Below are 14,328 nucleotides of genomic sequence, written 5' to 3'. Positions count from 1 at the left end.
TGAAAGAGACCGACAGAGAGGGAGAGAGAGAGAGAGAGACAGCTAGCTAAATCTAGTTGTTTAACCCACGGAATGATGGGAACTGAGGATATTCTTCACTTCATTACATGCATGCGATACTGAAAAATTGATGAATTACTATTACTATGCCACACACTGAAATACAAGGCAGGTACAAAGCATATCCAAATACAAAAGGGTGGGGGGGGGGGGGCTGGGTCACAACTTTGTATAAAACCGTGAATCCTCTCCTCCATTTCACTCTCTCCTATCTGTATCTCTTTCTCATTTTCTCCGCCTGCCCCCTCATTTCTCCCACTGCCACGGCCGGCCCGTGTAATGCATCTTTAATAAAAAGTGACAAATGGCCCCGCCATTAGCCGCCGCCGCCGCCGCCGAGGTCCTCGCGCCTCGGAGCAGGTGCAGACGGGGACGTGGCGCGGGTGGGCGGCGGGGACTCTCACCATGGTGGTGAGGATGTACTTGTAAAACGCTGATGTCATCCCCAACTCCGAAGCCTGAGGGACAGAGAAATAGAGAGAGACAGAGAGAGAGAGAGAGAGAGAGAAGAGGGGGGGGTGAGAGAGAGAGAGACCGATTTCAGCCAATTACTCCAATTACGCTCACGGGTGACCTTTCTGTGCGAGGCGGATAAGAGCGCAGGACTCCGCTCGTTTTCGCGTTTCGCAGACGGGCGGTCAGCGCGCTCCTCGCCTCGCGGGCGCGTCGCGTTAAAAGGTCTCCGCTGCTAAACGAGCGTTAAAGCCTCCGCCCCGCGTCCCGGGCACCACCGAGAGGGGCCTCGGTTTTGGGCAAACGTCCGCCCGTTCGCCGCCGCGCGCTAACCTCCCGCCCTGTGCGCGGCGCTAGGCGGCGGCGTCGCCGCACGAGCGAAACCGGGGGAAACGTTCGGCGGGTTTACATCAAAAGAGGCGACTGCCACACCGATCCGGTTATTCGCCACGTTCCGTAGCCGCACAAAAGGGTGAATTTTCACTCCAGATCACAGTGTGTGAGACAGAAGGTGGCTTCAGCGAGATTCCCCGACCTGCCCGCATTGTAGACAGCAGTGGTGCAGGCAGCAGCTGTTGTCTTGGCGCCAGGAAGAAAGAAGGCAGCGAGGAGGAGGGTTGGGGGGGGAGGGAGGGGGGGGAGTGAGGGCGGGGGCAGGGTCGGGTAGGGAGGATGGGGGGGGGGGGCGAGGCTGACCTTTTTGAGGATGAGATAGGAGATGGAGGCGTTGGCGTCGATGATGATGGTGGCCACCTTGTCGTCGCGGATCTCCTTCAGCAAGGGGGTGGGGTCCAGGCTGTCGTCCAGCATCCTGATGGACAGCGTCTCCCTGGAGATGAGGAAGCGTCGCACCAGCTCCTCCAATCGCAGCAGGCCTGGTTGGGGGGGGGGGGGCTGGGGGAGTTAGAGAGCGCGCTCTTTAATTAAGCAGCGTAAATGAACTGACATGTAAATAAGACACCTGGCCTCTCCAGGGGCCCGCGACGGGGGGGGGGGCGCGCCCGTTTCACGGAGAGGGAGCCCGTCGGCAGCGCGGTAATCACCCCCTCCTTCCCGGCCGACCCAAAAAAAAAAAAAAAGTTTAATTAGTTTCAGGCGGAAAAAGAAAAAAAAAATCAATGTTCTTTCTCCAGCCGAATCCGTCCAATAGGAGCGCGGAACGAAATCAAAGCACTGTGACCCCGTGCTTCTCCAGAGGAGGAAACCTGTGATAACTCCTGTGACAAAAGCTGACAAGTGCCGAGACAATCCTTAGTTGGAAAACTTTGTCCGGCAAGCTGACAGGGCCCTTAATCTTGTGACAAAACAGCACGGGCATTGAACATCTCCAGGAGGGGCCCATCCTGCCGCCATTCGGCCCTGGCCTGCAATGCCGAGGGTGGGCCAGTTCTGACTCCGGGGTAGGTCAGGGTTTTTCACAGAAAGCCCTTTTATCCAGTTGAACTCACACATTTGAGTGGACTAATTGCACTACGTCACCGTCGGCCATTTTGCATGACCTCACGACGGCTGTGCTCGGCGCCATCGAAACACCGATCCAAGGGGCCAGTTAATTTGTCCCCGATCCAAACGCCAACCGTCAACGCGCAGACGAGTTCTGATTTCAGGTCGAAGGACTCTTCTGTACTCAGTGCTTCAGATCGGGAGGAGCGAATTAACAAATAAATTAACTCTGGTCATTAATTCGTCGAGGAAGAAGAATTTAATCACCGCGAAACGTTAAAAGTTAAGCCCCGAAATATCTTAAGCTGTCGTTCCCACTAAGGAGCGTGCGGTGCCTTGGCTGGGCTTTTTTTTTTCTTGAAATCCCCTTGAGTCCCGACTCCAACAGGACACGCTTAGCACCGCCAGTCCAAAATCATAAAGTCAAAATCCAGACTGATTAAAGCAGGCACTGTCTGCCCCTGCAGCGAGGCAGCCGATTAACAGATCACAGAAAACAAGCATCCCCGCTGTCATGGCAACCGCTTTCCTCAGCCGACACACCGGCGGCGAGGGCAAAGCCGCCGCGCGCTCTCCAGCCTACACATCCAGATTTAGCCTCACCTGCAACATGAACAAAAATCCCCTCAGCACTGCTCCATCCCTCCCAGCCTGCTGCCTCAAACCCCTCACCCCTGGAAAAAAGCACTGGGGGGGGCTCGTATTTAATGAGTGTACATTTAACCAATGAGGGTAGGGTTCGGATCCCAGCCCGTGTCCGAGCCGTTCAGAATGTCTGACACCGCTCACCAGTGCTCCCGCATAGGAACTCTGAGGCCAGCCTGATTGACGTCTGTTATTTTTATCCTCCAGACCGGCTCAAGTCCTCCTCCTCCCCTTCATGGTACTGCAGCATTAAGTGCAGTGTGCTCCACGCACAGGGAGACGTTCGATTTCACCCGAACGCCGGACCAGTGAACCCAAGACTGCGACCACTCGCGTCACTGACGTCACCAACGCTCACGTAACCAAGCGTCAGAACCAACGGTCACTCAGTGCGAACACGTCGGACACGCATCACGGGTAACCCACGGTTCACGCGGGGAACCCAACGCGTCACGCGGGTAACCCAACGCATCACGCGGGGAACCCAGCGGTTCACGCGGGGAACCCAACGCGTCACGCGGATAACCCAACGCGTCAGTGGGTAACCCAACACATCACGCGGGGAACCCAACGCGTCACACGGGTAACCCAACGCGTCACGCGGCGGAACCCAGCGCGTCATGCGGGCGGGCGACGGGCGGACGAACGGACTCACACTCGGCCTTGGCGCAGACCAGACTGGCGGACGGGTAGCTGAAGGAGCGCAGGATGGCCCCCACGGCCAGGCTGAGGTCCTCGTTGCTGGGGTACAGGCTGACGGAGGCGAAGCGCAGGTACGGAAGCCTGGGGGTCTCCTCGGGCCCGATCTTAACGTGGGGAATCTGAGACGGGGGGGGGGGGGAGTGGGGACGGGAGGGATGAAAAAGAGAACGGGGGGAGGGAGAAAAATGTCAAAACGGAGACAATGAGCAGAGAACGGCGAGGACGTGAGAACGCGGAGAGCAGAAGACGAGGATAAAAAAACAGGTGGCGGTTGCAGAAAGAGTCGGGCGAAGGGAGAAGAGCCCCCCATGGGGGAAGACAAACAGCGTCACGCGAAGGCGAGCGACGGCTCAATTTAAGACGAGCAGCGCGAGCGGACGAATGGCGGAGTGACATCGCTGGGACAGGCGGGCTCCTCACCTCCTTCTCCCCGCAGATGTGACTGACGGTCGAGCCGGAGGCGGGGCTGGAGGCGGGGCCTATCACTGAGACCACGCCCTTTGGTAATATCTGACACACTGAGGGAGGAAGCCAGACAGCAAAATGGTCAATCGCCGTTTCATATCCTATCACGTCTGTGTAAGCCATTCTTGACAAATGTGATTGCAATGTTACTGTACCTCCAATGCATATGATCAGTCGCATTGATACAGCGTAGAACTCATAGTATATAAACGCATACTGAATGTACACTGTATCTACAGCCATGACTGTAACTGAGCTATCTGTGTAAAAAAAATAATAATAATGTTCTGCAATAAAAATACATCCTTGACTCATGGTGTGTAGCGAGCGTAAAGTGGGTGTACGTTGTGAGCGCGGACGGAGCAGGAGAGGGGCACTCACTGGTGTCAGTGGTCTCGTACTGCGAGTCTCTCTGCAGCTCGAAGATGTCCACTTCAACGCGGGCCATCGCCGGGCCCTCCATCATGCTGTTGATGTTCTCGCGGGCCAGAGCGAGAGCGTGCCGCTCGCCTCGCCCACACACCGATTGGTCATCCAGGATGGCCGCTAGGGAAAGAGAGAGGGAGAGACAGGGAGCGCACGCGCGCGCACACGCACGCACGCACGCACGCACACCAACACCATCAGATTAAGAGAGAGAAAGAAACAGACCAGGACACAAACACATCCACACGCACAAACACACACATACAAACAAATATGCACGCACAAATGCACACCCATGCACACACACAAACACACACATGCATACGCACACATGCACACGCACACACAGAAATACACACACACACACACACACACACACCAACACCATCCGATTAAGAGAGCGAAAGAAACAGTTTGCGACACACACACACCTGCACACACAAACACACGTATGCACACACACACAAACACACGCACACATACAGAGGGCGGCACGCACAGGTGCGTGGGTGTGCGTGTGCATGGACGCATGGCGTCATGTGACTTACCCATTCTGACCGAGGACAGCACGGGCGCCTGGCTGCAGGAGGACGGGGCCACGGTCAGTAACGGCAAGACGAAGCGAATCGACAGCAGCAGCGCTGGCAGAGCCGGCATCTTCTACTGCTCCTCATGGAGAACGGTCTTCTGGCTGCCTGTTCCGCCCCCTACTGGGCGGGAGGACCCATCACACCACCGCCACTACTCAATGAACCATCAACCGTGAATTTCACTCAATCCATGCAGTCCAGAAACATACATCGAAAAATACCCAGGCAACAGTGATGTGGCTACTAGGATGGCCACTCAGAGCCAGCTGTCTCAGCCTCATATAGACTGCCGGTGCTGGAACAAACTGAGAAATGCCCCGAGCCGGAAGCACAGATCAAGACAGAAACTGACAAGTGGCTAAAAAAAAATTTTTTTTTTTAAAGACCAGCGTTGCACAGGTATGAGTCAGCGTGCGGACCGCCAGTCTGTGAGACAGTGATGGCCTGATTTTAACCTTTAGCCTCTTATCTCAGGACAGGCGGCCCGACAGCGGAAGAGTTACAGCCCCTCTGTTACAGACCTCTCACCCCCGACCTTTTCACATAGGCCCAGATTGACCGGTTTCATATGACCCCGGGGAATAAAGAACACTATCTCCCTTCCTCTTTCTCTCCATCACTCTATCTCTCCTCTTCATGCTCTCTCTCTCTCTCTCTCTCTAGTATCAGTGTCCTTGTTTGTCATTGCGTGGGTGCATGATGTCATTCTAGGTCGCCATTTTGTTTACATACGTAGATTTTCCGATAGAGAAGTGACTTATGAAATTGTGTGTACATTTGATTGAAATCACATCTGAGGTCCAATGTATTATAATGAACAAAAACTGAGATAAAAAAAATCACTTGGGGACTGTAGATAAGAGAATATGTATATAATTCTTACAGCTGCACACATTTTCCTGACTCGTTACCAACTCTCTAGCTAAAGATACAATAAAACTGTGTGATGGCCGGTATCGATCAAGTGTAAATAAACGGTGGACCCCCAGGTACAGTCAATCAAACCAATGGCCAACAGTTGATGTGTGGGGCGTGTACACTGCGTCCTACAAAACGCATGTGATTGGCTATTACTTGGGGTGCAGATTACCTCTGATTGGCCAAGACCTAAAATTACCATCAATGACAAATGCAGCCTGTGCTATATCACCATCACTCACCGCTACTGACAACCCTGGGGGGGGGCGGGCGGGGATTAGTATGAGCCTCAAAACATTTTTGTTTCCAAAACGCTCTAATGAACACAGAGTTGGAAATTCGAGGACAACAGAGTCTGAGGTGGCACGAACATTCACAAGTGAGCTCCGGGGTAAGGACACATAGGGTACGTCTCTGAGTGTGGTCTGTCTGACAGACAGGGGGGAAAGGAGGGAGGGGGGGAGGGAGGGAGGCACAGAGATAAACAGAGAGCCTGAAAGAGAGAGAGGGAGGGAGGGAGGGAGGGAGGGAGAGGACACAGCCAAAAAAAAAGGCATTTGAAAACATTAGTTCAACAGCGGGAGAGCATTAGCCATCTATTCAGTTCAAATTCTGTCCGTGGCCTGTTGTGCTGCCATCTCTCTTTTCTGGGATACAGCCTGTTGGTACCGGGACATGGACACAGCTGCTCTGGCCATTGTTGCATAAGCTTTTTGCGGCACTTAAATTTTGTTCCCCACTGTAAGTCACCCTGGGGGCTGGCACCGGTGAAGTATATAAATACCCAAGCAAAATATAATCACAAGTGTGTGTGTGTGTGTGTGTGTGTGTGCGCGTTTCTGTCTGTGACTGGCTATGTCAGAGACTTGGCAGCCCATCTGCAGTGTCTGCACAGTCTCTATTATGTGAGAGAAAAAGCATAAAATCTGTGCTCTTAATTATCTACAGGGAAAAGGAGAGGGACAAGGAGAGGGAGACAGACAGAGAGAGAGAGAGAGAGAGAGAGAGAGAGAGAGAAATGTATACAGTCTGAAGCCTCAGGCACTGATTCAGAGAAAGAGAGATATATAGAGAAAGAATGGGGAGAAAGGGAAGACAGAGGATTAGAAAAAGGAAGACAGACTGTGTGAAAAGAGGAGGCAGTAGAGAGGGGGAAGGGTTTTGAGTTATGAGTGACAGAATACATTGTGGGTAGGTGGGTATTGGGAGGTGGTGTTGGTTGTGTGTGGGGGGGAGGAGGTGTCACAAACAATTCATTTGTTTTTGTGCAGAACAAGAAAATCTGACAGCAATAATAACATAAATATGAATCATCCCTGTAATTCAATTTTAGGCTGGAACAGCCTGAATATTTGGGGATTTAAGAGTCGTTCCGCCAAGCGTTCAACCATTATGTGAAAGGGTTCTTTTATGCGCTATAATTAATAGCCATTGTTCGCTGGCGAATACGTCTTTAACAGACGCGAGAGGCTTCCGGGAAGATCGCTGCATTCCACGCTTGCCTTGAGACAATTAGGGTGGACTCTGGTGGGCTGACTTGAGCGTCAGTGGGGAGAGCCGGCTGGGATCCTGCTAACCTTCTTGTTTCTCAGCAGGATTATTTCGAGTGTTCAATAAACTTCAAACCTGCATGCTTGCGTAGCGTGCGCGTCTCCGAGTGTATTGACTTAGAAACAAACAAACTTCTTCTCTTTCTCTTCCTCCACCTCCTCTCTCTCTCTCTTCATCTCTATTCTACCTCTGTCTCCCTCTTTCAGGATTGTGGTTATAAAGGGAGGCAGAGGTGCTAGCAACACATATAAGGTCTATTTCACTTCGCTGTTTAACACCCTTGAAACGGCGTTCACACGTGGAAATGAAGAGACAGACACATGAACTGTACGTACCCGAAGAGCGACACACAATCTCACACCTTTCCTAATGTGTGTTTGCACATATTGCATTCACTAGGGACACCACTTCTTATCAGTGATGTTTTTTTCTCGAAGGTTTTACAAACAGAAAACAAAACTGTTTGTTTGTTTTTTTCCCTCAAAGCACTGTGGGTTGATTTTGAAACATGCTCCCACATAATGACAGAAATGACAAATGTCTCTGCCATTTGGAAATCGTTGTATTAGAGGGGGCATTTTCTCAAATGTCTTCCAACTGGCAGTACTTCTAGCTTTCAACATAGCAGTAACTCAATCAAAGGAAAAAATAACAACCATATAGACATTACATATATCTATATCATGCACACCTCAAATAATAAATAAACACACACGCGCAGTCAAAATGACTCGAATGGCATTTACACTCTCTCGCTCTCTCTCTCTGTCTCTCTGTCTCCTCTGTTCTCTCTGCCTCTCATTGTCAGATTCTGCTGCCGTGGCAACGGGAGAAAGAGCGAGAGTGAGAGCAAGAGAGCTGCAGAGCAGGTAAATGAGAGATCAGAGTGTCAGAACCCAGCGGTGGTGGGAAGCAGTGAATTGGGGCTGTGCCTGTACTGCGTGTCTGTTGCATAATTCCGTAACCCACGGCATGAAGCTAAAAATGGTCAACTCGAGCAATCGCGCCGTTTGAAATAACGGAAGAAGCCAAGGGCAGAAGAACGCGAAAGCAGTATTTGTGCGGGCACTGTGCATGTTCGGTGCGCGTATTTTCAGGCACGCATCCGAGTTACGGCGTTCACGTCTGAATGCGGCTTTGCGGATGACCTAACGCTGAAGTTTCCGTGTATGATTGTCGCACACGCATAAAGCGAACATCAACCTTGACTTCACGAGTCTAAAGAGCTCCGTCCACGCATATACTACCATTGTGTATCCACTACGCGTGTCAGAAATGTAGCTTTTAGCTTTGCCAAAACATTCCCTGTGAGCACTGCAGACTAAGGGCATGGCGAATGCAAATTCTTTCAGTTCATGAGATTGTGAAGCCTAGTGAAGAAATCATATCTAGGCCTACGATATGAATGACTCTAGAGAGGATGTAATGCAACAGAGATTCAAACATATACAAACCACCCACGTGTAGACATGTGTAATTGAATGCGTAGCACATAGCAGAATGCATTTTAAATTCAATATCATGCTGTGCTGTAGTTAATAATAGGAAATTCATATAAATCAGGTTCCTGGGGTTAAAATGTGTATTATCCTACCTGGGTTTTGTCATTATGTTGATGCCCGTATGTTAATAGGAATATTTAAATAAACGAATGACTGAATATTTAATTAATTTCAAACATTCATTAGAAGATTAGCATATCCTTGTTTCATAGTTCAATGAATCAGTTGAATATATGCATATTGCATCTGTGAGTGTGTGTGTGTGTTTTGAACAGTGAAATTGTGTGTCACCTTAAGATTTTAAGCATGCACGTAAATCTCTGTGAAGTTTACATGTGGTATTTGGGGTTCAATACATTTGAGCCCCGGACGTCTTCTCCCCCCACCCCACCACACCCATCACAGTCGTCTTATACTCTGCCTGTCAGCAACTGCGCAACCAATAACATACACCAAATGTGTACAGCAATCTGAAAGAGTGAGGGAAGAGGGGAACAGAATGGGGGAAAGGGGGAGCGCATGAGAGGCAAAAGCGGGAAAATGTGTGAAGTGCTAAACAGGAAGCACATATAAAGTCTGAACGTAGAGATATAAACAGAGAGGAGGAGTGGGAGTGGGAGAGTGGACTACAATGTGGAGTGTAGGAGAGAGAAAGAGAGAGAGAGAGAGGTACAGAGAGAGGAGAGAGGGCGTGGGAGGCAGAGAGTTCTATATTTAATTGCAGGGTTCGGGAATAGAGCGATTGTTCCACTGTACGTGATCACTTCAACATGGCGCGCGCCTTCAGCTTCAAAGCCACGGCTCCGTTCGAAAAGGCACAGGCACGCGGGGGAAAGGAAACGCCATGTTTTTGCGCTCGTCGACGTCGAACGCGCCCCGGTCACGAGGGTCGGCATCTGCCTTAAATGGATAAGACGGACGAGCGCGGCCCACGCACACCGCTAGCGTAAACAGCGGCACGGCGCCTGAAATCCCTCGCCGTTGCTCGAACCGAGCTCCAGACCCCCCTCCAAACGGGGTCCCCGACGCTGGAGACGAGGGGCTCGTCAGACACCCGTTGCTCACTCCAATACGAACGGCCGGCACTTTGAGTTCCAGCTCCGCACTGGCGCACGGACGAAAAAAACACAACCTCACTGAGACTTTGGCCTGGGCCTGTATTCATTACACTGCTGATCTATTATTGATCCTAATAACAGATACGAGTGAGGATTTCAACCAGGGAAATCTGTTATTGGGGGGGGGGATGGGTAAACTGGTCCTAGATATGAACAATGTGTTAATATGACACTTCATTTTTAAAGCACCCTGCATGTATGGCTTGTAGCTCAACACCCTTTACAATATGGCAGTAAATAAGCAATAAATAAGGAAAAAAGAAAACAACCAAAGCCAAGACAACGATGAAAAGCACTCAGCATACCTACTCCGCGATCAGCTTGCCTGTTCTAAGACCCTTTCTGCATAAAGGACCTTGTCCCCTCAGCTCCTGTCGGTTCACTGTTAGCTCTTTGTTAGTTAGCCATACCCCTCATAGCTAATTAGCCTTGTGCTTGTGAAAGGCTAGGGTGGGTGCAGTGGATCCTGTCCTTTCCACGCAGGCAACAGGTGCAGGAGGAGGTCAGAGAGCAGCCATTTGCATTATTCTGGCGTGTCTTCGTCCCGAACGCCCTTTCTGCCAAGGGTCTTGGAAGCGCTTTGAAGTGAAGGGGCGATTCGTTCTCTTTGAAGTGCGTTCGTGAAATTTTGTCGGGGTTTATTGAAACGCCGACACCCGACTACGTGCCGCGTTGGTCACGGGCGCGCCGAGACGACACTTTTTATTTCAGAATTCCTGAACGCAGACGCATTTTCTGGGTACAGTTCCGTGACAGAATGTTCCAGAGGCTGCAGGGTATCAACCACCAGTCCAAGTATGGTAATAATGGTACCAGTGTCCTACTTTCCCTGACAAAGTCCTTATATGGAAAAGTAACAATATTGTGACCCTTAATGTAATGCATTATGTACGAACAGTTGATTTTTGCACAAACCCTTCCGGACACAGACAGCGGCTTTGTATTCACACGTCTTCGCTTGGAAGGGCGAGCGTTTCCAGAGTTGCCCCGTGCTGGAAGGACAGACGTTTCTACGGTTTGACTGAGCGGGTAAGATGATCGAGACCGGGCTCCGAAGCCACCACCCCGCAGGTGTAATTGGTGGCCTCGGGTTTAAGCTAGCGGGGCGTATTTTTGTGTCGCTAAGCAACGTTTTTGGAATGAGAGCACGCTCCTGTTCTCTCCGGCGAGTCTCGCAGACACATTCACAACAGTGGAACTGGCAGAATCAGACTGCGAACGAATATCTCTGTTAAAAATTTTTTTTTTTTTTTTTTAAACGTGACACTCACAAGACCTGTGGTGCGCTCACCAAACAATCATGACTGGAATTACATCATGTGACAACTGGAGATCGCACACGCACAATACCTTCAGAGTAATGGGGGCAAGCGTGATTGGCGTGGTGGTGGCAGGTAACGGCTTCTGCCCTTGAGTGTCACGGCTGCAAGCACTTGTGGGAGGAGCGTTCTGTGATGTTGCGATGGCCATCACTGACATTTGAGGCTGCAATCACTCACTCACTCACTCACTCACTGAGCACTCTCACAAGACTTATATTTATAGGACAGAAATACGAGGATCCAGATACGAGCAACCCTGAAGCCATAACCCGCCTCTAATGATGGTGCTAGCTCTCAGATCCACACAGTCAACCCAGCCTTATAGCAAAAGAGCCAAGCAGGGGATTCGTTACATTACAGGAATTAATTAAAATATGAGTACGAACTGCAGTGAGTATGGGTATGTCAAAACAGGTTTAGTAGCCTGCATGCATATTCTTCAAAATGGTAGAAAAGATTCCATTTTAAGAATCTGGCTCTCAACTCACAATTTCACAGTAAGCACACTGTAGAAGGTCTAAGAAGGGATCTAATATATTGTTTTGGCAGAAGATGGTATTGATAACCTATTAGCTATCAAGAAAACCCGGCTACTTACACTAATAAACTAAAATAATGCCATTAATGGTTTATTTTTGTACTCAGTATTCAGACATTTCTAATGTGTAAAACACCAGTGGAAATACATTTAAATGTAACTGAATGTCTGTTGCTATGTGTATCAAAGGGGAATCTGTTGCCAGGTGTTTATCTGAGATAACTTGTTGATATCTGCCAAATGAATATAAGAAGCTGCTCGGCGTTGACGCCGATTTCAAAATGAAGCACATATGCCATGAAAGAAAATCTAGCCGTTTAATCCATATATCAATACCAATCATCTCTCTCCACATTTCAGAATCATATTTGTGCCTTGCTGTCAAAAGCAACCGCTCAACCTCAGGATAATTAACGATTGGTTAATTATCCTGGTTGCTTCCTCGTTTTTGTGTTTTAATAAACGTCTTTTTGATGTAAGCAGACATCTATTCTAGACCATGTCAGCCTTGTGTCTCTGTGAGCCCAACGTTTTGAATAGAGGAGCGGTAGAACACGGCAATAAGGCTGTTTCACAGTATGCCAGAACGCTTTGTTTAGGGTAATCACACATACTCTCAGATGAATTCCCACTTGTACGGTAATTGGCAGTTGAAAACATGTACAGCAACGACAGGGATTAGATGATTTTCCTTCACTGGGACATAGAATCTTACGTTCAAAAAACAATTAGCCAGTCTCACTTCATCTTTCTTCGGTTCTGTCAATCAAATGAAGCTCGTTTATCACCTGAAATATAAAATTACTCAGACCATCCCTTTTATCTCTACTGGTAACCATCGATACACATCCTCTAAGATTGCACCCCAGGAGTTTCCTGTTTAATCATCTATGCAGAAATGTTCATTACAAATACCGCATAATTTGTTGGGTTTTTTTTTTTTCATAGTTTCATAGTGAATAAATATTTGAAAATGCTGAATTTTTTTTCATATGAACTATTCCTGTTGTCTGCCACAGTCTCCATTAGCTAGTGCGGTTGCCATATGTCTCACTGTTCATGGCCTCCAACAGCGAGGGAGCCTGATGCATCGTTCTGTCACCATCCTCTACACCATCTGGCACCCCATGGCATGAAGAAAGACCCTACACTCTGACTGCAGAAGGGCTGTCACTTAAGTGAGACATACATTACTGCCCCTTGCACCTTACGGTACACAAGAAATGAATTTCTAAATGCATCCAGGAATTTATCAGGATCACCTTTAGTTGTTCAGTATACACAATAAAACTGGTTGCAAGGCGTTCACCAGCGATCACGCAGGATATAACAGGGACAGTGAACCACATAATGTCGTTACACTACGTAATGAATTCTAAAGTGACGCCTTGGATGAGACATGCCCGCTCAGAATGTCATCACCGTACACCGCCTCGCTAATTGCTTTGATCTGTTGGCACCCGACACTGATTGGCTGACACGACATCCTCACATTCTGCCACAGCTCATTTGCGGTGGCAGCAGGGGTTGACGCATTGCGATTCCACAACAGGATCTTGCGCAGGATTTTTCGGTCAGGCCTATGGGTCAGTTTACAGGAAACACCAAACAGGCTGGCCAACTGTGCAAGAGCCGGGAAGTCACACGAAGATTGTAGGTGTGGCTCAGAAGACACAGTGTACCACAGTGTCATTTATTATGTTTGGAACCTGAAAACTTCATATGTTAGCGTGGAAGTCAACTGATGCCACGACAGGCGTATTATAGTCATGCCTGGAAAGAAGTATCTCACATCTTCAAATTATACGTTACCGTGTGAAAATACCAAACAGCGCCTTGATACAAAATGAGAAACGGGGAGTATGATTCTTAGGCACCACGGCACATTATCGCAGACGTAACAAAGCGTATTGTAGCAGTGAATGTGTTTGCTGTGAAACCAGTGGTGTGCTCACTGCAAGCCAGAGCATAAAAGCAGAGCACCATGCTAGGCAGGTATGGCATACAAATGCGCAGTAGCTGTGAGAAACAGCAGTGTTTCTGATAGAGGCACAGCCACGCCTTTTCCTGCTGCTGGTAACAACCCCCCCCTCACCCCCCCCCCCCCAAAAAAAGGCATGTGCTCAACCTGCAAACACTCGCTAATCTTTCTGCCATCTGGACGGGATTGCAGATGTCTGCCAATGTGTAGCGATAACGTAGCGATCCAGGAGCGGCTCTAGCCTCGCTGCGGCCCCAGGCGAGGCCGTGGACCGGAGTGAGGGGTGGGGGTGGGGGGTGGGGGGCGGTTCGGTGGGTGCTGGATTCAGGAACCCATTTGCCCCCCCCCCGCCCCCACCCCCCGGATGGATGCCACCTCTAGGCGACAAATGGGATCGGTGCCCTCGCCGTGCTGCACATTTGCCGTTCTGGGCGCCTGACGAGCTCGGCTGGCTTCCGCCTCTTTCGTTAGCCGCCCCACGCGGCGCCGGGTTATTGTAATCAGTCGCCTGCTTGCGTTAGCACAGCTGGGGGGGAGACGCACAGCCGCCGCGCGCGGGGGGGAGGGGGGGGCCGCTACGCTAAGCGCCGTTTCCATGGTTATGCTCCGACAAC

General features: G+C 49.9%; 1 protein-coding gene across 5 annotated transcripts in view; it reads right to left on the bottom strand.

Annotated features, from left to right (window-relative positions):
- grik5 (glutamate receptor, ionotropic, kainate 5) overlaps nucleotides 1–14,328 on the bottom strand; it is a 55,124-nt gene that overhangs the window by 14,335 nt on the left and 26,461 nt on the right. For 4 of the 5 annotated variants that reach the window (XM_064298542.1, XM_064298551.1, XM_064298576.1 and 1 more), the window contains 6 exons: nucleotides 4,743–4,901; nucleotides 4,150–4,314; nucleotides 3,724–3,821; nucleotides 3,257–3,422; nucleotides 1,210–1,388; nucleotides 465–518 (listed from right to left, as the gene is read on the bottom strand). In XM_064298542.1, coding sequence (XP_064154612.1) covers nucleotides 465–518; nucleotides 1,210–1,388; nucleotides 3,257–3,422; nucleotides 3,724–3,821; nucleotides 4,150–4,314; nucleotides 4,743–4,851 — 771 coding nt within the window. In that variant the 5' untranslated portion in view covers nucleotides 4,852–4,901. Of the gene's footprint in view, nucleotides 1–464; nucleotides 519–1,209; nucleotides 1,389–3,256; nucleotides 3,423–3,723; nucleotides 3,822–4,149; nucleotides 4,315–4,742; nucleotides 4,905–14,328 lie in introns of all 5 variants that reach the window. The other variant, XM_064298568.1, reaches the window with a different exon arrangement.

Source organism: Anguilla rostrata, chromosome 1, assembly GCF_018555375.3.
Source record: "Anguilla rostrata isolate EN2019 chromosome 1, ASM1855537v3, whole genome shotgun sequence".
Taxonomy (NCBI): Eukaryota; Metazoa; Chordata; class Actinopteri; order Anguilliformes; family Anguillidae; genus Anguilla; species Anguilla rostrata.
This window is presented reverse-complemented; position numbering and strand designations above follow the sequence as displayed.